Here is a 24816-nt window from a genome sequence, read left to right as displayed (position 1 = left end):
CTTGGCGGCGCAGGATGTTCGAATTAACCGGCGCAGGCATTTAAGCGTTCGAATTATCGGGCGTTTTTGCCCATTGAAATATGTATAGTGTAGTCCGGACCACAGCGTGAGTTCGAATAAACCGAAATTTCAAATTAAGCGTGTTCGAATTAACGATATACAACTGTACGTGCCATCGGAGCCAGTCCAATGTCATGCGAGCATTGCACGAGCACCTTGATAGGCGCATCGATACACATGGAGCAGAGTCGCGCAAAATGCTCAGCAGCGTTGGATTGGGTGGGATGGCTCGTAACATCTGTGGTCCATCGCATGGTGAAGCAAAGTATAGAACACTGGAGCTGACTCGTGCGTCCTTACGCCACAGCCATTGCCCGCAGCCAGGGAACAGCCGATTGGCGAGGCGAGGAAATCCGACGAAAGGGTCGGTGCCAATCCTGCAATGCCTGCGAAGGCAGCCTTTCTCACACCCAAAGTATGTTGTCTTTCTTCCTTTTGCCATACCTCTTGTAGCTGGTTTGCAACGCAGCACATGCGTTGTCGGTCGCTCAACGAGGTGTCTTTCTCATGTCTCCTCTCCCGCATCAGGGCCCGCCCGTCAGGGCCGAGCTTCCAAGGGCAGTACAGCTGGAGCCAGCGTCGCTGCCCATGGACGAGTCTGTCGAGGTAAGGGGTCTTCCACCGTAGTCTCCCAAGGGACGCATCCTCTCGGTGCAAGGTTTTAACGACATACTCGTGGTGGCGCATCGAGGCGGAAGGGCCATGGCAATCGCGGGAGACAGCACACGACAGCTTCCGTCCTTTGCGCAGGTGACTGTTTGCTACGGTACGGACCTCTCGGAGCTGTTCCTGCAGCGTGCCTCCTCCCTGCCGGCCCTGAGCGAGCTGCAGGCGCGCCTGCAAGCGGTGTGTTTCACGGGGGGTGCCTACCGGCCCTCCCCGGGGTCCGCCTGCGCCGCCCAGTTTGAGGACGACGGCCAGTGGTACCGGGCACGAGTGGCAACGCTGCGCGACGGGCGCTGCACGGTCTACTTTGTGGACTACGGCAACAGCGCAGACGTGGCGGCGGCGCAGACGTGCCCGCTGCCCGAGGGCTGCGCGGAGCTGCCGGAGCAGGCGGTGCGCTGCGGGCTGTATGGGGTGCGGCCGAAGGGTGGTGGCGGATGGGGCGAGGGTGCCACCCTGGAGCTGGCGACGCTGATGCAGGGGCGCCTGATGGCCAGGGCATGCCGAGTGGCCGGCGGCAAGCACGAGGTGGAGCTTCGTGCCCACGGTGCGTAAAGCTCCTCGAAACTGGTCCCTCGATTTTCGCCCGATGTCTTATAAGTGCCGTGTCATTGCCTGTCGATGTTCTGTTGGTGGGGGCAAGGCAGCACTTGTTCTGTTAAGAGTCACTGCAGCCAGACAGTGGACAGGATCCAAAGCAGACATAGATTGGCATACAGTTATGACACCTTGCATTCACTCTCCTTTTTGGTCAGCATTCCTACAACCAACCGTCACAGAATGGTACCCCTGCTCTTGCGACGCATTGCCACTTCGGGACTGCTTTCCATTAGTGATTGGCCGAACTTTCGCCCAGTCAAAAGTTCGGCACAACCGAAGTTTTGTCATACTTTTTCTAAAGATTTGGCAAAAATACATTGTTTCCAGACTAAGTTGGTACCGTGTTTGCACGATTCTAACTCGCCCCCGATTCTGATGTGCAGGCAGATTTAGCTCAGATATTCGAAAGGTAAATGGCTGCCGATTCTACCGCACAGGTAAAACCATGAAGGTTGAACACATATCTCATAGACCAGGTTTTATGGAACTCGCGCCAATACAAAAATAAATGCCATGCACTAGTCGCCATTGTCAGAGCCTGACGATGGTTCTTCACTGTCCACAGAGGTAAGGTAATCCTTGCTTTTGTTTGAAGCATTTTAGGTGCTGCGCTTCTTGTACGAGTGCGCAACCATCGCCTCTGAAGGGTCGTCTTGGAAACAACTTTACGAGCTCTTATCACAAATACTCGCCCGTGACAAGTGTTTCACAACTCAAGTCGGAATCTAATCTTTCGCCTTTGTCAACACATTGGAAACTCAGTTGTGCTTCTTTCATAATATGTACTGCAACCTGCCACACCTAAACTCCATATACTGTCATCCTCATTTATACATATCTCAACAGTGTGATCATGTACTCAAAATTGAACTATTACAATTGCTGACTAATCGACATAAATTTCCTCCGCTTTCCCCATGCATCAAAGACTGGAACTCGCGTCTTGAAAACACTTCTATTTCGCCCTAAGTGCAAGATGTTTTTGGTGGAGTGACCACTTATGCTCCCGTGCCTCTTGTTTTTTAACATGTTTACTGTGAACTACCTACATAGTGCTGCTATCCAAACATTTAATGTACACCGAAATAATTAACTATTAACTTCTCATTCAGATGTTCTTGGGAGTAATTAAACTTGAACTTGGAAAACAGCGTCGTCTGCTCCTCTTGGCGTGTCTTGCGTTTGAATGCCAAGTGCTAGACTTCACGAAGAGCAGACAATGGTCTTGTTTGCTCCGATTGGGAAGAGACATCCGGTAGAGCCCGAGGCAGCTAGCCTTTTTGCCTACCCACTCTTCTTCCAATCGGAGCTCGGTGCTCCGACGTCACTGGGTGCTCTCGCATCCTCCTCTCCCTCTGTTTCTCATCGTATGCATACCGCAAGTTTGTCAGCTTCTTGCACAGGGGTTACGATGACGTCAGATTGAGAAGCTCTTATTGGCCGACTGAAAGAAATACAGTATAGACCACTTACAACGTAACCGCTTATAGTGCAGGACCGGGTATAACGCGGTTTTTTTAAACCACCGGTTCACCTCCCATAGAACTCCATGTAATTACATACCGCTTAAAATGCAGGCGCGCGAAGGGAAATACCGGTTATAGTGCGGTTTTCGGCACAGCCCGCCGACCGCGCCGACGACCGGAGCAGTGAGCTCGCTTCCCTGTGCGACACTAGATAACGGCGCTGACGGCGCGAGCCGCAAACTGCACTCGCGGGGAGAAGCGAAGAGAGAGGCTTCAGTTGCCATAGCGACGGAGGGACGCACGCACGTGTCGTTCACGTGCGTGCGTCCCTCCGCTGCCTCCGCTGCGTTGGAAACAAAGAAACAAACAACCGCAACGACAGACCAATCGCAGGTCGAGGAGAAGTGTTCGCGCGCGTTGCATGCCTCCTCTCCGGTCGCGGGCCGGCTGCTTCTATCCGCAAACATGGCGTCGGTTGTGATCGTCGTCGTAGACGGCGTTCATCTCATCGTTCTGCGTAAAAGCGCTATCCTTGACTGTGAATTTTCGTTGTGTGTCGCTGTGATAACCCAGCACGTAGTACTAGAAGGGAAGATCCACCTACTCGTGCGGCGATGTCGTGGCGGCGCTCTCAAGACGGCAGAAACGCCCGTGTCGTCGTGTTTGTTTACTTCGACTACAGTGGTGATTTCTAAGCATTTGTGTCCTCGAACATCGCCCGGATTTCTTGTTTGGCGCATTTCATGCGTGTGCTCAAGTTCAGGTATTACTGGCGCGTACGTATGAAGGATGCGAATTTTCACGCGTTTTCATCTCCGGAGAAAAGTGATTAGGGTTAGCAATCCTGAACACTCGCAACGTCCGTCCGCAACCCGCGACGCCGCTAAAAGGCTGCGCCAGGCAAAAGCCGCTCATTTCTTTCAAAATGTGTGACACACTTGAGAGAGAAGTGTACTAGTCTGGTGAAATAAAGACTTTCCTCAAACTAAGCTTTATTTTGCATCTAACATAAAATAGATTCTTTTACAAAGGTAAGTTGTTTCATGGCATGTATTTTGGCCTGAAAAATTGATGTTTTGGTTATAGCGCGGTACCGCTTATAGTGCAGATTTTCGCGACTCCCGAGACATACGTTATATGCGGTCTACACTGTAGTGGGTAGACCTCAAGGCATCTAGCGTTGAGGTCTACCCACTATCCTGTCAATAAAAGCCAATCGGAGCTCGGCGTCGGTCTGACGACTCGTGCGCAAGTAGCAGGCGACTTGCTCTTTGCATGGGTGGCGAGGTGCAGGCATTGACGCGCGCGTGTGTGCGCTTCCCCAGATGGCCCCAGCCTGAGCGAGGTCCTGGTTGCCAAGGGCCTGGCCGAGAGCACCCTACCGTCTCCGCCATCTGCCCCGGCGCCCCGCCGCCTGGCCTCTGTGCTGGGCCTGGCGAAGCCCGGGGAGGCGCTGATGCTGCAGGTGACGGCGTCCAAGGAGGGCCGCATCTGGGTGCTGGTTGCCCACCCCGGGGTCACCACGCAGCTGCTGGAGGTGGAGCAGGAGCTCAACGAGCGCTGCCCCAAGATGGCCGAGGGAGCCTCCCCTGCGCGCGGGTGAGTGGCTGCAGTTGCACTGCTGGGACGCGCGGTCTGCTGGTTGCAATGGTGGGCTCGTTCAGTTTGTCCGCATCGGTACAGAAAAGTGTGGCGCAGTGCACAGAAGTATATTGACACAGAATGTGCTTTAGCAGCCAATTTTCATGGAGTTCGGTAACGTCGGAGTGCAACAGCCGGCTGGTGAGGCCAGCTGTAACGAGCGGCTGTAAAGTGACAATAAAGTGTTACACCCATAGGCAACCATATAAAAAGACTTCCGTCCTCCGGTAGGATTCAAACTCGCCTCCTTGACATTGTGAGCCAAGCCCTTTGCCAACTGAGCTATCTGGGAATGCAAAAGTGAACTTGTTTGTGAAGCGCGTGAAGGCGCACCTGGCGGCCTCTCCCGTCATGCCACACTATCTCGCGTCGTGTGTCTGAGATGGCAGCAAATCTTCTGCAGTGCCGTTCAGGCGCCCTTCTCTTCTTCTCTGGAAGGCCTATCACGCATTCTGTGCTCACCAGCCTTTGTCAGCATAAATAAGCTTACATATATATATATTTCTTTTTTTTCTGGTTATGTTTTGAAATGGGCTGCACTTGTAAATCAAGTACGGCGGTGTGCACCTAGTGCAGGAGGGGCAGATAAATCGAACGCACCAGGTGTCACCCGGCGCGGACATAGGCTCGAACGTTGGCATGCCACGGGTTTGTCGGGGGATCCAGCTTGGGTCGTGGAAATCATTTTTGGACGATCTTGATCAGCTATCATTGAAACTATCTTCATAAGAGCCGGATGTTTTGCTCCAGCCCAAGGCAGGTGCCAACCTCAATGCTGCTATAAGAGCTCTCGCCGTAAAATGATCCTTAAAAGTCAAATTTGTTTCGAGTGAACAAAGATGGCCTCGCCACTTCACCCGTAAGCTGGTGTCGTAGTAGCTACATGCTTGTCGGGTCAAACAACCGCTTCCCTTTCATCGCCAAACCTTACTCTGCGCGTGGGTATGGGTGGGAGCATGATCACATGACGAAAAGTAGACGTGCTAGGACTGGCCCAACAATCACATAGCTTCCGCCGCACTGTCAGCTTACGTTTTAACAGACTACTCACAAACACATGGCTGTGACGTTTCTGTGCATGCACCGTGGGCGAGCGCAGACTCGTTTGTAAACAGCGTGGTGGTCTATAGTAGCGTCACATGCTCGAGCACGAGATCTATTGACCCTGGCCCTCGGCATTGCAGTATTTCCAGCGGGGACTACGTGGCGTCTAAATCGCTCGAGGACGGGCGCTGGTACCGTGCCTGCGTGGCCCGCGCCACCCCTGCCGGTCACACTGTTCGCTACGTGGACTACGGGAACGAAGAGGCCAACACCCGCGTGGTGCCTCTGGACGAGAGGCACCTGAAGGTGGGTGCAGCCTCCGCACGGCTGGATGCCAAGGACGCCACGTCCCTGCCCCTGGGCGCCACCCTCTCCTTCACCGTGGGCGCGGCGGCCGGCGACGGTGCCGTGCTGCACGGACAACTGGTCTGCGAGGACGACCAGAAGACGCTTGGGACGGCCACCTTGTCCCCCTGGGATTCGGGGCTGGGAGGGGAGGCCCCGGCCGCGCCCCTGGCCGTTCCCAAGGCGGCTGCCAAGGTGGATAAAGTCGATTCGAAGCCCAAACCAGCCGAGCCAGTCGAAGAAGTCAAGCCCGTGAGTATCTTGATTTGCGATGTGGTGTGGGGAACAAGCTAGGGCCGCCACACTGACAATTTCTCGTTAATACTAGTAAACTGTTTGTTTTATGTGCTCGGATTTCGCAGGGATGTATACATAGATGGTAGATGTTGAAGGAAGTGAAGCCTCCTTCCCAGAGGGAAGCTAATAATTGTTGCTTCTAGCCGTCAACCCTTGTACCGAGGTCGAGGTTACCTTGCGCACTTGCAACTTGGCTAGGAAGGCTAGGGAGGCTGGAGCCCAGGGCCACACCTGAAGAAAGGGGGGCCCCTTGCTCGGTTCTTGGGGTGGGGCCGCGGGGGGATTTTGTTCCCTATGTCGCCGATAAGGAGATTGCTGCTCAAATCTAATGAGCTAGACCAATCTGTAATGGGTAGATAATTTTTGTGACACTAACGCTTCTCGACGAGTGGTCGAGCCACTAACGTTTGCACAATTATGACTTCGTCTCACTTTTCTTTCCTGGTTCTTGAATTTTTTTTTCTATTCCTACGACAGTGTGCCATTTATTTAGGCTTAGTGCCGTTTTTGGACGCATCAAAATAAAGAATATTATTATTATTGTGCTCGGTAGTTGCGAACCAACTTGCCCGCGTTGTCACTTCAGTTTGACGAGGACAGTCTGTCCACTGCCTTTTCCCAGCAGCGCAGCATGGTGCAGCCACTCCTCCCGGAGCCCCGTGTGCTCGACGTGCCCGTGCGGCCGCTGCCGGCCGCCAAGCGGCGCATGCAGGCGGTCTGGAGGACCCAGGACGTCCTGTTCCTGCACCAGGAGGACCAGGCGGAGCAGCTGGCGGCCATGATGGTCCAGCTGAATGCCTGGGTGGGCGAGGCGTCCCCCCCTGCCCCCGCCGGCCGCCTGGCCAAGGGAGACTACGTGTGCGCCCTCTTCAGCCAGGACGACACCTGGTACCGCGGACAGGTGGGGACAGTCCCTCTCTTCGGGATCGCTGGGGGCTTGGATTCAGGGTGGCTTCGGCGGGTCTGCAGAGATGTGACGTAGTGTTGCCCGCATCTCTTTTTTAGACCTAATAAGGGACCTTTTCCCGATAAGCATCTGCACATGAGTACTCCCTCTCCCCTGGCCTCGATTCCTGCTGTCGCCATTTTTTTGAGGGCATGAGCATCGGTGGGATGGGGCATATTAAGAAATTTTAACCAATACAATGGTATCACTTTTTTTTTTTTTTTCACTCTGAGGGATGGGGTTGCGTGGTGTTGGCACTGTCGTAGAATGCTGAGCGGGCCTTTGTTAGAAATTGCGTGCCTTCATTCAAAATAAAATCATTGATCGATTGAAATGTGGCAAACCCTGAAAATGGGAGCTTGCTTCCTTCTCCTCTTTGGCATACCTCCTTTATAATTGCCTCAGTCAGTTAAAAGCAGAGTGCCTCGAATCCCGTCCTAGATGCACGCAATTTAGCAAGAGCTCATTGCGGAAAAGGCACCGCGAGACCGAGATTTTTGTTTCATATCGAGAGATCCCCGGGCAGTCGAAATGAATCTCTAGTCTTTTCGCCAGTTGGGGACTATAAACCCCCAAGAACGGACCTTGCCTCTATGCATAATGTCAGGTAGAAATGATTCTTTATTCTTTATTCTTTATTCAATGATTACCCCGCAGTGCCCGAGGGCGTTACAGCAGGGGGGGGTTACAAGGATGAAAAGAACACGTCTTCATTGAAACAGCACACTTGCTCTTCAGACAGCCGATTCCACTGTGCAATTGTTCGTACAAAAAAGGAGTTTGCAAACATGCATGTCCTAGCGCGGTACTCTCTAATTTTAAGACTATGATCATTACGACTAGAAACATAATAGGGTTCTTTTAAGTAAGTCTCGCTATTTATTCCCGTTTTATTTTTAACTATTGAGTATAAAAATTTTAGTCGCAGTTTTTCCCGACGTACGGAAAGTGGTTCCCAGTTTAACATTTTTTTCATTTCTGTACAACTTTCTTTCCTCCCGTATCGTCCAAGAACAAACCTAGCCGCCCTGTTTTGTATTTTCTCCAGCTTATCTATCAACGTTTTTTGGGCTGGATCCCAGATTGAGAAAATATAGAACCGAAAATAAACATGTAATGAGGCAAACCTGTTCCCGCAAATTTGAAGGGAAGAGTCCTACGCATTCTGCGTCGGTGACAAAAGGGCAACCGTACCGAGGCGGCGCATTACCACTGCCCTTGTGCACGCAGTACGTTCAGGTACGTTCCGAACCAGAACACGCGACGACAGCGGAAATCGGGTCGGAACTTTCCTGAAGAACATCAATCGATAAAACTAAAGAACTAGGCGCCGAGCTGGGGTTCGATCCCCGTTTTTTACGCGCGGCAGCCAGGACCTTTTCGAAGCGTACGACCTCGGCACACCTCTCCGCCCGCAGCTGATGAGCGACCGCTCGGCGGAGGGCAGCTTCCGGGTGCTCTTCATCGACTACGGGAACAGCGAGGTGGTGCCCCTGGGGTCCCTGCGGCCCCTGCCGCCCCGCTTTGCGGAGCAGCCGCTCTTTGCGATGTGCGTGGTGCCCCAGGGGGTGAGCCCCTTGGATCCCCGGCTGGAGGGCCTGCTGTCCGAGCAGCCCTTTGCGGCCGTCCAGGTGGGCTCCCAGAAGGGCGTCCCCGTGGTGCGCCTGGTGCGCAGGGACGGCACCTGCATCAATGACATGCTCGCCGGGCAGGACCCGCAGACACCACCCAAGGTATTCAGTCCCCCCCCCCCCCCCCCACCACCCCGGTATAACACGGGGATATCACCATCGCCATAGTGACCGTTTGTTTACATTCGCCATTTTGGTATCCATATCACGCGTATTCTCTTGAGTCTAGGACTCGTGTCTGCCGTCCTAAGATGGGAAAGGGAAAGAAATTTGACGAGGAGGCATTATGTAAACGGAAGGCCATCACGCTGGCAGGAAAGAATTACAGAGCAGCACTGCATGGCCTCGCTATCCCGACAAGCTTGCAAAGTGGTTTGGGAGACGACCTTTCCAGAGGCGACTCGCGCACTCGTACTAGCACAAAAGCGCGGCACCTAGAATGCTTACACGAAAACAAGATTCACCTTTGTGGACAGCGGAGAACCATCGTCGGACTCTGACAATGGCGACTAGTGCACGGTATTTTGTATTGATTTGAGTTTCATAAAATCTGTTTTATTAGGTATGCGCTCATCCTTCCTTTTTTTTTTTTTTTTACCTGCAAGGTACAATCGACATTAAGTTATCTTCCAAATATTTAGTGCCAAATATACCTGCACGTTACAGTCAGGGGCGCGTTACAATTGGGCAAACACGGTAACTGTTTTACAAAAGTTGCCTATCGACCTATCTATGTGCCTGCCGACATCGTTGTAGTTCATCCAGATTATAGCTTTTTTACGGGACATCAAAAGGTCATCTAACAAGTAGTGTCTGTTGTACATTGAGTGTTACATTGTGTATTTTGAACTCCCATTCTTGAAATTCACTCTGTGCGAGTTTTGATATAATAAACTACCACCCGCTATATCGAACTAATTATTACGTCCGACAGTTTGTTATAAATGGGTTTGATTGTAGAGGTCGTGTGCCTCCAGCTTCTGCGTTGCTTTTTGTTTCCGTTTTCAGAGCGTGTGCATGTAGCACAGCAGCAGAAACATTGCGGAATCTGTAGTGGAAACCTGTCGGGGTTTCCAAGTGGCCGTTCGATGCGATGCCGATGCGGCATCGGGAGCTTGCGCCGGAGGCGGGATAATCGAAACCCCTCCCCTCCGTTCTCATCTCTTGTTTTCCCAAAGCTGCAAAACAGCGCCATGCCTCACCCTAGAGAGTTGGACAGTGCACTGAGAACCCTAGGGCTACAGGCTCGCTCGACCTTGATCGACCTCTGGACCATGCGCAGGAGGCAGCCCCGGCGAAGCAGGCTCCGGCAAAGCAGGCTCCGGCAACCCCGCCCGCAAGCGCTCCCACGAGCGCGCTTGCCAGCGCACTTGCGGCTAAGGTTCTACCCAAGGCGGCCGTCGTGCACACCATTGCGGAGTGCCCCAAGCCCCAGGGCCGCTTCGAGGCGCTGGTTTCAACTGTCGACAGTAACACCGTCTACGTACTGCCGATTGCACAGAGGGATGCCCTCGCCCGGGTGAGTGAGCCTTTTGGGGGTCCAATGTTTTCTCGCGAATTGAAAGTTGAGGAGATTTTATGTTTCGTTACCCGCTAATCTGATTATGTGGTGGGAGCTACGCGCTCACCCAACCTGTCGTCAGTTTCCCGTTTCTCGCCCTATTCTGCCCTTTGAGCCACGGGTATGCGGGAAGAAAGAGAGAGAAAGGAGACGGGAGCGTGCGGGGGCGGCAGAAGACAGAGCTCTGGTTGGAATTATTTGTAGGTAGATGCAAAGCTTCCTTTGTCACCACTCACTCCTCGAATGCCACGACACCTGGCATTTGCATTTCCTTGCTCACTCTTTAAGGGGGGATATGGCCTGGGAGGGTCAACTTTTGAACCCTTCACCCAATTTGGTTCAGATTTTGAGGGTTATTTCAGCACTATGAGGAAGGGTAATCTGCAAAGTTTTAGCATTATTAGTCAACTTTACAGTATGCTACAGTTCTCGCACTTCAGAAAAAAGACACTTGATTAGGAAGTCTATCGTAGAAAAATAAAATTAGCTGGTGGCAAACTTTTTGCTTTAATGTGAAGAACAATACCCACAGTGCAACCTAGATAAAAAATAAATTGCAAAATATTCTATTATAACAAAATAAGAATATCCCAAAATATACAAAAAAAAATGTAAAATTTTTGTTTAAAAAAAAAATATTTTTTTTTTCATGAAGGAGTAGATTTTTTGAACTGTGAAGTAGTCTATCTTGCTCCCCAGAAAATTTCAGTCCCAGAAAACCTTGAATGATGTCCCTCTGTATTCAGAATGTCAAACGATAGCTTTCCTGAAACAAGAATTCCTGCCAAAAAGTGAAACTGAGAAAAATGCGTTTGAAGTTTCAACTTGTTCTTTTTTTATTTTCGAACGATGCCAGGAACTCGAAATTTACCCGAGTCATTGGTGGCACCTTCAACTACATGAGCATGAGGAGGGTAGTGCGTTGAGGCCCCCGAAGAGATTCGTGAGCTTTGTGAAACTGATGCCACAGTCTTTTTCCAACGACGCCTAGACGTACCGCGAGTTCGTTCTCTCGAAACTTGCCGATTGATGGTGAGTGCGGTGTCGCGACGACGTCTCCGCAAGTCGAGCAGCTAACAACAAACTGAAGGTTGATGCCATTTTCTTCTTGCAAGCTCAGTAGTTTTCCGTGGCACTTGAGGCAGAGTAAAATCGCAACAAGAGTCTGCATGGCGGACACATTGAGGAGCCGTTCAGGGGCTTTTCAACGGGAGCGTCTGTCAGCTCCGGGTCGTCCGTAATCCCCGCATCGAAATCGTGCAGGCTGAGCTTCCTCTCGAACGTGGTCAGCACATCCGATTCGGAGATGAAGCTGTAGGCTCCGATGTCCGCCAAGCACCAGTTGAGCTTTGAGATCGTGACGACGGCGGCGGAGAAGGCGACGAAAGGACCGGCGGAGACGGGTCCCAGTCTCCGCCGGCCCTTTGTTTCCATCGTTGAGAACGCCGGCCAAAGCTACTGCGAGTGCTAACTTTGGAAGCAGGTATTTCTCGGCAGAAAAACTACCGGGAACAAAGAGGGAAAACGAATCTAAACAGCGGCGAACTAGCGATACGATCAGAAGCGAAAGAAGCTGCCGATAGCGCGCGCAGGCGGCCAATCGTGAGCCCTGTTTCGGGTCACAACCAATGGGATTGCTGGTATCGTAGTTCCCACGTTTTTTCTGCTTGTATGTACGGGGTTCTCCCGGGACACAGATAGCCGCAAACGTAGCAAGCTTCTATGGGCAGAAACTAGAAGAAACGGCGCTTCCAACGAGGGTAAGATATCTCGGCTGCGTCGAACGAGCGCGGAGTAGGCCTATTTGAAAATGCCGAACTTCGCCGTCTGCTCGCTCGGCGGGTCGCCGCGCGCGGCCGCGAGCTTGCCTAAAAAAATTTTTTGAGAAATAAATACTGCGCATTTATAAATAAAACTTTTTGAAACTATACTTCAGTACATAGTGAACCCAAATATAATATTTTTTGAAAATGCATTTTTTCGTAAAAAAATGGAATTTCGGGGCTGTATCCCCCCTTAAACAGTGAGCGGAGGCAGTCAGCTAGATTTGCACCTACCCATTCCAACCGGACCTCAGCATTCCGACGTCTTCGCACATTCTCATCTCCTATTGCTTGATTTCTACTCGTGTTGGCAGGAGCGTGATCCCATGGTGGAAGGCGGACGTCTCACTGGTCCCGACGAACATGTGCCTTCCACAACGCCGTTGCCTGAGGGCTGGACGGAGTGTAGTTGATGCTCGGAGTAAGGGCGGAAATCCAGTACTTCGGTATACTATGCAGGGCATAAGTTTGTCTGCTTCTTGCGCAAGGGTTGCCGTGACGTCGGAATGCCGAGCTCCGAACAGCTATGGTTGGGAGAATAGTGGGTAGACCTCGAGGCAGCGAGCATTGAGTTGTACCCACTGTCCTTCTATTCAGAGCTCAGCATTCTGACGTCACTGAAACCCTCTCTGCAAGAAGCAGATGAACTTGCGCTCCGCATTACCAGGGTTTCATGTTTAAGGGGGAATTTTTGGTGGCAGACGAGACGTCTGCATTTATTGGGGCTTACGTTGCGGGCAAAGGACACCGAAACAAGATTCCCCAATCTTTGTGCTACACGGACACGACTTGAATATTTGGGAAACATCCCGGGCGCCAATAAGCGAAGGAATCAAGATGGAGGGGGGGTGCTGGTCCCATGGAGGGAAGCAGCCTCGCGTTTCAGGCTAACACAAAATAAGGCTCTTGATAATGACTCTTCCCGCGAATCGTGGGTTTTTCTCGTTCAAGGACTGCCCCAATCTGGGGTTTTTCAGCCTTCCTCCGTTTTTGATAAAATTCGGTTCAAGGCATTTTTCTCAGGGCTTGTCAAAGACACGGGTACTCTATCCATGGACGTCACTTTCCATGTCTAGCGATGAGGCGAATCACCGGCAGTTTGGATTCGGGCAGTTTCAAAAGTTTACAAACTTCTCGGGACGAATATTCGGAAGGTTCTGTTTTGTATTCTGGAACCGGGCTCCCGCGTGTTCGGGGTCCAGTTTGAGACACCGCAGGAGTCGAGAAAGTGTGCCGAGTATTAATTACCTGCCGAGACTAGTGAAAGAGCCCCCAGAACCAAATAGGAGATAACCAGAGCACCCGGTGACCGGATGGACGCCGGTGGTCAACGCTGAACCGACGGACCGTCGTGGAACGGTCGACTCAGAGGGCCAAAGAAAGAGACAACCTGCTTGGGTGTGGGCGATGACAGAACTCACTTCATGGGTCATAACACAGAACAAGGAAAACACGAAGCAGAAATCTCACGACGGAAATACGAGGCAACAAGAACGTGGCTCCATCTGTTAATAAGTACAAACACTAATATTCAATAAGACAGATGGCGGTAAGTGCCGCCATCTATCATCAAACTAGAACACTGCATTTAGTGTTTCGGCAAATTCAACGTTTGTCGGTCAAGCGGTGAAACCAGGCTACAGAGCTCTGTCACAGAATTTTATTGATCATTTTGGTCTATTTACGGCATTTGAAAGGAAGAAACATGTCGCCCGTCTTGTTCCGCCGTACCTACGTGAAGATTAACTTCTTCGATCAAATGTTTGTCATTCGCTTATACCGATGTTGGTTAAAGCAACCGTGATCGGAGTAGTTTTGCAGATGAAAGTGTGCACTGGTTTTATTTCGGACAAAAATTACCATGCTTTGGTTTAGCTTTGATCCTGCACACATGGCAATTAGTATTTGTGCACTTCTCTAAAGCTCAGTTGGACACATCTAAAACATTGATGACCAGGTTAAAGCTTGTACACTTACATTACTTGTATACTTACATCTCTGCCAATTGTGTAGAAGGATCTCGTGGCTCCACCATTCAGTGGCAAAACGCAAGCTTGGCGCTTTTTATTATTTACGTTAGGAAACCAGACAGGATCGTCCAGGGTAATTTTATTGTTGTCAAACGCAAAACTCTGTTTCTATGATTATAATAATACTTTTGTTTGCAGAGTTTAGTTTTCTTATCTTACTTGACAAAGTGCGAGGCTAGACAGGAACAAGGACGGAAAGCGAGGACCCTCGATTGAAAAATTTGACTGCAATGAGTCAAAATGCAGCAAAATTAATGCACTAAAAGATTCTAGTATAATATTTTACGCTACTGTAATGTACCCAGCATCTGCCCACTCTACGGCAAGTGCCCACCCCTCACTTTTTTAACATTCAGAAAGTTCTCAAGGGACACATCTTTACGAGTAACTGACCCAAGGAACGCCCATCCCCCAGTTTTACTCGATTATTTTCAAATTGTGGGTGGGCGCTTGGTCGGGATTTTATGGTAGGTCTCTCCAGTGCAGTTTTGCCTTTTGTGGATATTTCGTTGCGTGAATGGCGTGAATATGGTGAATTTCGCTAATCATTTGAATGTGAAACCAAAACTTATTTTGATTAAGTCTAAAGTTGTGTCACAATGGGCTTTCGGGAGTAAAATAGAAGATGTAATGTTTTTATTTCTACGTGTGAAAGAATTCTAGAATCTTGAAGTGTGGTTATAAATTTCTCGAGTATTTTGTTGGCAATATGGTCTGGCAACGTTCTGAACCTATCCAAATCGTCCAAATCGCTACGAGATTTGGTCAATTATCCCAACTTTCCCGAACCGGGGTTCGGAAAAAAGTTTGCCCATGACTATCGACTTTTGCGTCCTCCCAGGTGTCCCAGGCCCTGGCGTCTGAAGGGGAGCACTCGGCAACAGCCATGACAAAGCTGCCGATGCCGTCCCAGTGCGTGCTCGCGCTGTACTCTGCCGACAAGCTGTGGTACCGAGCAAGAGTTCTGTCGGCTGACCACGATACCCGCCAGGTGGGGCTACGCTCTCTTGGTGTCATAGTCTTTTGAATTTGTGACTCGGTATTTTGGTCGCAGAATACCAAGTGACTTGCGTGGCCTGGTATTCTGGGGGGGAAAAAAAAAAAGGCACTGGTGTTTTGTGTTGCACAGCAACCGACTTTGTCCTTCGTCCCGTTTGTTCCCCTTCTCCAGGGATTATAATCGTCCAGGAACTTTGTGCTCCCTACTTTTTGCAAGCTCGCTGTTTTACCGGGGACATCTTTCGCTTTGAATTTGCAATCCCGCTACAACGAAATTGACGGTGCGCGAGAAAAAATTCGTTGTAGCGAAAATTTTGTTGTTGTGAAATTCACAGAAGAATGGCATACCTGAACTGATAGAGTACAGAAATCTTTATTTCCAGAGTGTATCGAGCGTCGCCTGCTTCCTTTTCCTTGTTAGGAGCTCCGTGACGCGGTTTTCGCATTCGGCAAGCAGGTTTATGGCGAGGTCGTCATCGTGCGCAGCCACGTAGCTTCTGAGAACGTCGAACGCATCCAGTACGCGCGTCATGGAAGGTGGAGGCTGCAGGTCCGGCACGTCGTCTTCATCTGACTGCGTCTCGTCGCGGACACTTCGTATAATGTCTTCGTCACTCACTTCTTCGTGAGCGATAACATCTATGTCAGCGTCGATGAAATCTCCCAGCGCGACACCGGACGGCGCAGTTCCGGCATCCTGAAGCGCAGCGCAAGAAGTAACGGCCTCTCCCAGCGGACTCACTGTTTCGTTATCCTCAGCGGAGTCGGTGTCTGGGTCTCCGTTGGCATTTGGGTCTCCGTCGGCATTTGGGTCTCCGTCGGCATTTGGGTCTCCGTCGGCGTCTGGGTCTCCGTCGGCGTCTGGGTCTCCGTCGGCGTCTGGGTCTCCGAGCTTGAAGCCCGCGTGCGTGAGACAGTTGGCGATGACTGAACAAGAGCCTTTTTGATTGCATCTTTCGACTTTAGGATCGTCGACCACGAACTCGGAGGAAGTGCAAACTTTTCGGCGATGAGAGCTTTCTTCTGTCCACTTGCAACTTCGGCCAGGATGTGAGCTTTATCTTGTAAGGATAAAAACTTTCGCGTTTTGCTTGGCGCACCGTGCCATCGTGCCATTCGGAAAAGGCCTGCGTACCGTCGTTGTCGTCGTACCAAGCTGATAAAATGACAACAGACAAAAAAGAAGAAAATAAACAACAAAAAGACTGAGCTTCGGCTTTGGATAGTCTGCAGCAGTGCGTTATCAAGCCAAGAGCTAGAGCAACATCGGTGCAACAGCGTAGGAAGACCAGCCTCATCGCCGTCGCCATCAAGTGATGGCGGCGTGCACGCCCGCTATCGTTGACGCCCGGTCAACGTTGCGCTCGGGTACCGGTTATTAGTGGCAGTTTCTGGTGGTTCAACACGCGATTTAAACTTTATAGTAGACGTATTTTATGTGCCAAAAGGGACCAGTGCTCGAAAGTTTGTTTTCCGTTTGGAAAATTTAACTTTGAAACTTCGAATTGCTCTGTAAAATTTCATTCAAGCGGAACAGCACAATAAACATTGTTCGCTGTAGTGAGAATTCTTATGCATTGACTCCTATGGACCGTTGACGGGGAACCCAAAATATTCCTTGAACCGGAAATTTCGTTGAAGCGGCGTTCATTGAAGCGGGGTTTGACTGTACAACTACTTTGGGCCCACGCCTGATCAACATCTAAAGAAAATACTCGTGTATAAAAGATATATTTTCTGAGTGCTCGGAGCCCGAGCTCATGGCTTAGTTTTTCGCAGTAGCTCCTGCTGAGCGAAGGTTCGTGCAGCAGAGGTGACTCCTTGAGCAAAGAGCTTGAGCTTGTAGCCTAGTAGTGCACGGTATTCCTTCCTGTTGATTTACATTAAAGGGCCGAAAGGCAAATGTTTAGACGAAGCAATGCACAATCCAAAAGAAAACAAAGTAGTGCAAAACGTGGGAACATGTTATATGACCAGAGCTTCTTTTCGAGCTGAAATGAATTGAGGATAAGAAACTATTACCTATGGCACACTTGCTCTTGAGGCATGGGAACGGGGGCTCGCAGCCACGAGATGCTTGGAGGCCGTGTCCCAGAGAGCTGCGCGTCTAGTGTTTGGGGCCCCCGGTAAGGAGGATGAGAGTCACGATAAGTTGTTTCATTACTAAAATCTTTCAATTATATTTTTTAATTATAAAGATAAAAACATGTTTCAAAAACATGGGGGGGGGTTTGCAGCGAGCGGGGGGTGGTCGCAGCGGGCCACCGCCCCGGGTGCCACACCTCATTGCCTTTGTTTGTTAGATTGGGGGTTTCGAAGCGGGCCTGAGGGAGACCTTCTGGCAGGTGCAAGTGCGGTTTGTTGACTTCGGCAACGTGGAGACGGTGTCCGTGAAGGACGTGCGGCCCCTGCGGGAGGAGCTGGCACGCGAGCCCGCCTGCGTGCTGCCCGTGGTGCTGGCCGGGGTGGCGCGCCTGGCACCCAACGCAGTGGACCTGCTTCCCGCCGAGGTGCTCACGGTGGAACCGACCGACAACGCCAGTCCGCCCAGCGTTCGTCTCATGCACGCCGGCACCTGCATCAACGACAGGGTCGCGAGTCAGCCGGTGCGTCCCAGTCGTTCTTCTTTCTTTGCAAATTATTGAAACGAGCCAGGAGCTTTTCCTTTTAAGTGCCGGCACGGTCGTTGGGTAAACTACTTGCTGGTCTGGAAACTTCTGTGGTTTCCACACTAACAAATTTCGTCACTTAATGGTAGCCGTATAAGAGTGAAAAAAAAGAAGAAAAAAAAAAGAATTAGAAAAATAATCTTGAAAAGGTAGGATAATTTTTTTTTAAATCTAATTTTATGCGGAGCCAAGTTTATCTGCATTGTGCTCAAGGCTTGCGATGATGTCAAAACGCCGAGCTCTTATTGGCTGATTTTAAAAAAAGGTGAGTAGATTCGAGGCATCTAGCATTGAGGTCTACCCCCAATTCCTCCAATCAAAGCCAACCGGAACTCTGCGCTGTTCTGGCGTCGCTGCAACCCATGCGCAAGCGGACGACTTGCTCTCCGAATACCACCCTTCCTGTGTCATTTCAATTATTCGAAAGTAATATGGCCTCTAGGTCTCGAGTATAGATTGTTTCCTGTCATCCATCTTTACAACGACAGGTCCTTAGGGATTCACAAAAGAGTCGACGCATTCTTTGACCTTCTCCCCTGGGAGGCTGGATGAGCATCGTACCGGCGTGTGGTTGTGTATCACTACTGCTTGGTGCATGTTAAAGACCCCAGGCTTGTGGTTGTACCGCACTGGCTAAATTGCTCATCTACAGCTGAAACACCAGACACCCACTGAGGCAGACTAACTTCCAGCTGTAGAAACACAAACACAACAATTTGCTTTCTTTTTTTTTTTGCCCTGGGAAGCTTCTCTGAACCTACGTCCTTCCGTTGGGCCTTTAGAGTCGCCCATTCGGTGAACTTATGTTGGCAGTTTGCTTTTGGGGCTTCTATATGTCCCTAGGAGAAACTTCCCCATAGCTCAACGAAAAGATACTAGAACGGGTAATCTAAGGGTCATGGTGACTCAGATAAAGAGTTGCCCGACTAGCCTTACCTCGTTCAAAATGTTCATGATGAAAAACAGTGCGAAAAACACAAGGACACAGAGACAAGCCATAAGTTATAGCAACTTCCAAATGGGTAAACAGAAACAAAGTGAAACGGCACACTGAAGAAATGTGGAGCATCGCTGCAGATGCCGACACTGGTGTTGAACAGTGGAACTTTGTGGCGGCAAAATTTGCTCGGTTTCCAGACCAGTAAGCAGTTTATCTAAGGTCCATGGCAACGCTAGTCGACTAACGGGCGACGACGAAACTGGTCTTCTTCCTTCTAGGAGCCTCCAAAGAAGAAACTCGCGGACAACCCCCTCCCGTCGGGCCGAGTCGCGGCCACGGTGGCACACATCGCGCTGCCAGACGGCCTCTTCTACCTGCAGCAGACGAGTCTGGCCTCCGGCCTCCTTGCCATGATGGAGGAGCTCAACGCCAGTGCAGCGACCGCACCAAAGCCCGCTTCACTCAAGTTGGGAGATGCGGTGTGTGCTCGCTATGCTGTGGACGGGCTCTGGTACCGCGGCGCCGTGGTAGAGCCAGCCAAGGACACAGTCGGTCCTCTGAAGATCCTCTTCGTCGACTTCGGAAACTCGGAAGACGTGCCCAAGGCGGATCTGAAGGCACTGCCAGAAAAGTTTGAGGCAGTGCCGCTGTTCGCCAACTGCGTGGTGTTGGACGCGGTTGCTTCCGTGAGCCAGGAGTGTGCCCAGCAGTTGGTCAGCGCCGAGGTGGAGGTAGAGGTGGCGGATGCGTCCTGCCAGCCACCGAAAGTGCGCCTCTATGTCAACGGCTCCTGCATCAACGAATTGGTAGAGTGAGTGGCGGTGCGGCTCTCATTTCGTTTCTACAGAGTGTACATAACTCTATTTGTTTCGCGAGGGTCCGTGGCCTGAGGGGCCTGTTTTCGTTTGTGAATAAATGATTGGCAGTGCCAGTGAATACAATGGTGTGCCAGCCCCATTGTTTCTGCCTGCTGCTGGCTAGATTGACAGCGAGAATGGCTGTGGTCTGTCTTTCAATTAAGTTTGGTGCCAGTTGTGACGGCTTCAACGGGATGTTGTCTACTTTCATCCGATTTCTCTGTTCGGATAAATCTTTACCAGTTCATCTAGTGTAATTGCCTTAATATATGATCTTAATTATTAGTGCAGTTTGTGTGCTGGTCTATAGGTTAGTACATGACACCCAAGCCTGCTGTCAACTTGGGGCGGCATCTGATTTTGTTGTCATTGGGCATGTGAGCGCAACAAATCTTCCAATGAGTTTTACTCGCCATCAAGCTTGCTGCTTCAAACCAAGTGTGCAAAGAATCGGACGTTTTGTGAAGTTGTGATTGGACACTCTTCTGAGAACATGTCCCTGAAAAAAAAAATTTACAGGTTTTTTTTTTCGCTGTTAAAATAAACTATGTATCGTCGAACGCTCATTCTCCGCCTGAAGGTAGCACTAGAGGTTCAAACCAGATGCCAAAGATTTAGCACAAACCGATATTTTATTTAAAAGTAAGTGATTTTTTGCAAATTTCAATGGGTAAATGGTGGCCGACGGAGCTCTGATACATGGAGCTCTATGGCGCCAGAAACCGGAAACTGGCGAAAATGGGCCCGTTTTCCAATGTAAAATACTGCTCCGTGTTGAAACTTTGGCATCTCGGACCTCTAGTGCTACCTTTTGGCGGAAAATGAGCATTCGGCAATACGTAGTTAAGCACCCTGCATTTATGTCACAAATTGAACTTGGCTAAAAAATCGCTGATAACTAATTCTCACAACATACAAAAAGCACAAAAAAAAAATTATAGTCCGTTGCAACTCAAGAAGGTAGGGCGGGGGTAAGGCGGGCCGGGGAGGAGGAAGCAGACCGTACGTTAGAGTAGAGAGGGTGAAACCACCTCGTTGGCATTCAATCTGCTTCCTCCTCCCCGGCCCGTCTTGCCCTCGCCCTACCTTCGCCCTACCTTCTTGAGTTGATTATTTTGTGGCATTTTATAGAAACACAAGAAGAAACCCTGAAAAGAAAAACAAAAACATTCTTTTAAACAGTCCCGTTGGGACACGCCTGTCAAAAAATTAATTTTACGCAAATAAAAAAAAAATTTACTTGCGATATTGATTGCGCGAGACGCGATTTGGTCGGTAGTCGCCTCCTTGCCACTTGTTTTCTCTCGGCTTTTCGGACGCGTAGAGAGGTGGATCGGCTTCACCTTCACGTTGAGGTGGAAAGAGTGAACGACCATCTCGTTGAGGTCGAAAGAGCGAATGACCATTCCATGACGTAGACTTTGCGCGCAGAATTTCACATAATTCTCTCGTCGCGTAAAATATATTTCGCAACACTCGTGTCCCAACCAAATTGTAAAAAAAAAAAAAAAAATTTACAGCGAAGCTGTTTGTGGCTAGGGTTCCGTAGATTTTTCAGGTGCGTCAACAAAACCTTTACGCTCTCACCGCCGCACGCGCACGCCTCTCCCGTATAAAAGATTCAAAGTAAATGGCCAAAAGAAAGCGTTGACAAACGTGCGTACAAAATGCCATTTGTTTTAGCATAGCCTCCTCTATACTGACAAAGCCTGGCAGATCGCCACGAGGCGCGGCCGCCGAAAGTGAAAAGGTACAGCGGCAGACAACGGTTGAGAGGAGAACCATGTAACGGGCGCCCCACTGCGGCGAGACACCGAAACACACTTGTCCCGAGCGATGGAATGTCCGCTCGTGCTCCTTGCGTTCCTTGCGCTACCGTTTTTTTTTTTTTTTTTTTTTTTTCTTGTAAGGTTTGAAAAACATGTTTCGGGTACACTCCGCTGCGAAAGCTGTCTGCTCACGACCAGGTTCCCCGAGAAATGCTCTGTGCTGCCAGATCCTCGCGCTCCAAATCTGTGACCAGGTGCTCAATGGCTCCGTTGTCGAACTGCCAGGCTTTGTGAGTATAGAAGAGGCAATGGCTTTAGGATAGCCTCCTATATATTGACATAACCTGGCAGATCGCCACGAGAAGTGGCTGCTGAAATAAAGGTGGAGCGGCAGACAACGGATGAGAAGAGAGCCACGTGACTGGCGCCCCGCTGCGGCGAGACGCCGAAACACACTTGGCCCGAGCGATGGAATGTCCGCTCATGCTCCTCGCATTCCTTGCGCTAAAGCATTTCTGTGAAAACGCAAGCCGTTTTATATTTGGATAGCCGAACTTCGCTAACGTATAAAAATCTATGTACTTTCTTGTTACTATAAAAAATATAAATGCAACTTCAAAAGTAATTCGCAACTTTTTGGGGTAGTTAGTAATTTACTCAATTACTTTACATTTAAGTAATTTCTATTGTACTCAAATTACTTTTGAGGCCAATACTCGGTAACCTAATTTAATTCCTTCTTTGAGAAACTTGTGCATGTCTGATTCTAAACCACATCAAAGAAGAGGACCGTGCGCTAATGGACCTAAAACACGCGTCGAAGCAATCGAGCAAAGCGAAAAAGAGACGGAGCTAAAGCAACTGATGCTCCAAGTGAATGACCTCGATTAGCGAAGCAGAAAGCTTAACTTATAATTCCACGGCATCCTGAGAACTAAAGCTAAAGACTTGATAAGCAGAATGAGCAAGATATCAGAAAAGTTGGAACTGCCCGAACTGTCTCTGCCGAACTGTCGCATCGATCACCGTCATAAAGTTGCCATTCCTTCTTGTCGTACTAAACATTTTTATGAGTCTTTTATTTCTAGTGCCTCAACAATGTGGAATCACCTTCCCGGAGCCATTGCCGAAATCCCCGCTATCGAGTGTTTTAAAACTGCCGTTTACAATATTTTTTTGTAAAGAGCCATAACTACTGTATAATATTTTCTGTTGTACGCTGTATGTTGTGTTGTACTTTTAATACCCACTCCCCTCTAACGCCTCTGGCCCTGAGGGTAAATAAATAAATAAATAAAAGTGACGTCACAGCTGTCCACAGGTTACCGTCAAATCCTGATAAAATTCCGGAATCATTATAAAGTTTACATCGCAGACAAGGGACGCCTGGTTGGACAGGAGGGCTAGGTTGAGAAACGCTGGTATCAACGCGTACGTCAGCGAAAGCATGACATCGTAGAACAGGGAGTTGTTTGCCAAGACAAAAGAATGGGCGAAAAGGAAAGGCTTCTTGTATGTCTGGCACCGGAACGGAAAGCTTTTTATCAGGCGAAAGGATGGCGAGCGCTTTTTCATCGTCAAGAACAAATGCAATTTTCTCGCGCTTGACTACTAGTTCTGCCTACGTGAATATGACGCATCATATATTACTTGATGGATTCGCCCTATCTACTACTTACTGATTTGCAACAACACCTTAGCTTAAAATCTAATATTTCACCACGGGCTTTCTCTTTAAATGTACGTTCTGCAAAGAACAAGGACATTGACCTCGAATGCCTTTTGGACAGTTTGAAATTCCTTTCGATGCGATTATGTTAACTGAAACTTGGTATTCAAATTAATGAGACGGTTTTGATTTGCCATCCTACAATGCCTATTGTTTAAATCGCATCACTAGTCCTGGTGGAGTGTGTGTGCACTAATAAAAGAAGGCATGGACTGTAAACTGTTATCATCATTTTGCCCTATCTCTAGTGATTATAAAATCCTGCCTTTGCTGACAGATAATATGCTTGTTTCTGTAGTTTACCGTCCACCTGATGGCAACATTCCGAATTTCCTAGCTTTCCTTGACACTCTCCTGGGATTCTGTAGCGACAACAAGTTAACTGTGATAATTGGAGGTGATCTTAACATTAACATGCGACTTAATACCACACCTAAAATTTATTTCGATTTTTCGCTTGCAATGTACGACTGTTTATGTGGTAACCAAACCAAGTAGAATCATGGAAAACACGGAAACCCTTATTGATATCTTTATCACAAATGTTGAGAACACTTGTGTGATTCCCGGAATTATAAATTGTATAAGTTACCATTCGCCAACTTTCTTTTGCATAACGGGCAAGCGATACCAAAATAATAAAAAAGCCCATCAGTCGTGCACAAGGTATCACGCTTGATAACCTAAGAAGTTTCGTGAATGCATTATGAACGAAAATTGGTTTGACGTTAATGAAACAAACCCTGCTGTAGCGTACAATATTTTTCTGGACAGGATTAATGTTATGCAAGCGATTTTCTGTATAACACATTTAAAACACCAAAAAGAATTCGTAAGCCCTGGATTACTTTTTAGCTAATATTAATATAAAAAAATTTATTGTTCGAAAATTTCAATAAAACAAAGATCCGACGGATCTAAACAGTTGCAAATTATATAGAAATATGCTAACAAAGGAACTTCAAAAGGCAAAGGCGTGTTACTATCATGTTAACTTGGGCTCGTCAAGTGGACTTGTTGATGGTCTATGGAAAATTATTAATTCAATCCTACAATGCGACTGGTCTCACAGTGCTGTGGGAAACCTTTCTGTGAATGGCACAGAACTTACTGGTGTTGTTTTAGTTCACGCGTTTAACATTCATTTCGAAAACTTAGCTACAAACTCGTGCAGCGATGAAGCCTGGTAATACGTTGTAAAAAGAGATGAGAATTCTGTTTTTCCACCGGTCATTGATACCGATGTGTTTTCGATGTTTATGCATTTAAAGAACACTACGAGTAGAGATGGGGATGATGTCCAGATTAAGCCAGTAAAATATGTTCTAGGCATTATAAACCCTTCTGTAACGCATATTTTCATCTTGTGCATATCGATAGGAACGTTTCCTGCGCGTATGCAAGTAGCCAAGGTTTCCGCTCTGCACAAGAAGATAGGAATGGCATTAAAAACTATAGGCCTGTGTCAGTACTGCCAGTCTTTTCAAAGGGACTTGAAAAAGTTATTCATACCCGCTTGTCTAACTTTTGTGACAAACATAACCTAATTACGAGGCCCCAGTTTGGATTTAGAAAGCATCAATCAACTGAACTTGCCTTATTTGAAGAGAAAGAATTTATTTTAAGAAATCTCGAGAAACGAAAACTAGTACTTGGTATTTACGTAAACTTTACTAAGGCTTTTGATTTTTTAAACCATGAACTATTATTGAAAAAGCTGGAATATTATGGAATTAGCGGACA

At 49.0% G+C, this 24816-nt stretch overlaps 1 protein-coding gene and 1 pseudogene across 4 annotated transcripts in view; both read left to right on the top strand.

Annotated features, from left to right (window-relative positions):
• LOC8050710 (tudor domain-containing protein 1) overlaps nt 1-19659 on the top strand; it is a 36087-nt gene extending 16428 nt beyond the window's left edge. For 2 of the 4 annotated variants that reach the window (XM_029973109.3, XM_040503572.2), the window contains exons 8-18: nt 368-475; nt 589-666; nt 811-1273; nt 4118-4391; nt 5618-6074; nt 6745-7020; nt 8484-8798; nt 9979-10215; nt 14952-15101; nt 17455-17715; nt 18997-19659. In XM_029973109.3, coding sequence (XP_029828969.2) covers nt 368-475; nt 589-666; nt 811-1273; nt 4118-4391; nt 5618-6074; nt 6745-7020; nt 8484-8798; nt 9979-10215; nt 14952-15101; nt 17455-17715; nt 18997-19533 — 3156 coding nt within the window. In that variant the 3' untranslated portion in view covers nt 19534-19659. Of the gene's footprint in view, nt 1-367; nt 476-588; nt 667-810; nt 1274-4117; nt 4392-5617; nt 6075-6741; nt 7021-8483; nt 8799-9978; nt 10216-14951; nt 15102-17454; nt 17716-18996 lie in introns of all 4 variants that reach the window. The other 2 variants (XM_029973108.3, XM_029973110.4) reach the window with 1 other exon arrangement.
• A 2441-nt stretch (nt 19660-22100) lies between these two features.
• LOC120846043 lies at nt 22101-22959 on the top strand (annotated as a pseudogene).
• Nucleotides 22960-24816: the final 1857 nt, after the last annotated feature.

The sequence above is a fragment of the Ixodes scapularis genome, unplaced genomic scaffold (genome assembly GCF_016920785.2).
Source record: "Ixodes scapularis isolate PalLabHiFi unplaced genomic scaffold, ASM1692078v2 PGA_scaffold11__112_contigs__length_91849675, whole genome shotgun sequence".
NCBI lineage: Eukaryota > Metazoa > Arthropoda > Arachnida > Ixodida > Ixodidae > Ixodes > Ixodes scapularis.
This window is presented reverse-complemented; position numbering and strand designations above follow the sequence as displayed.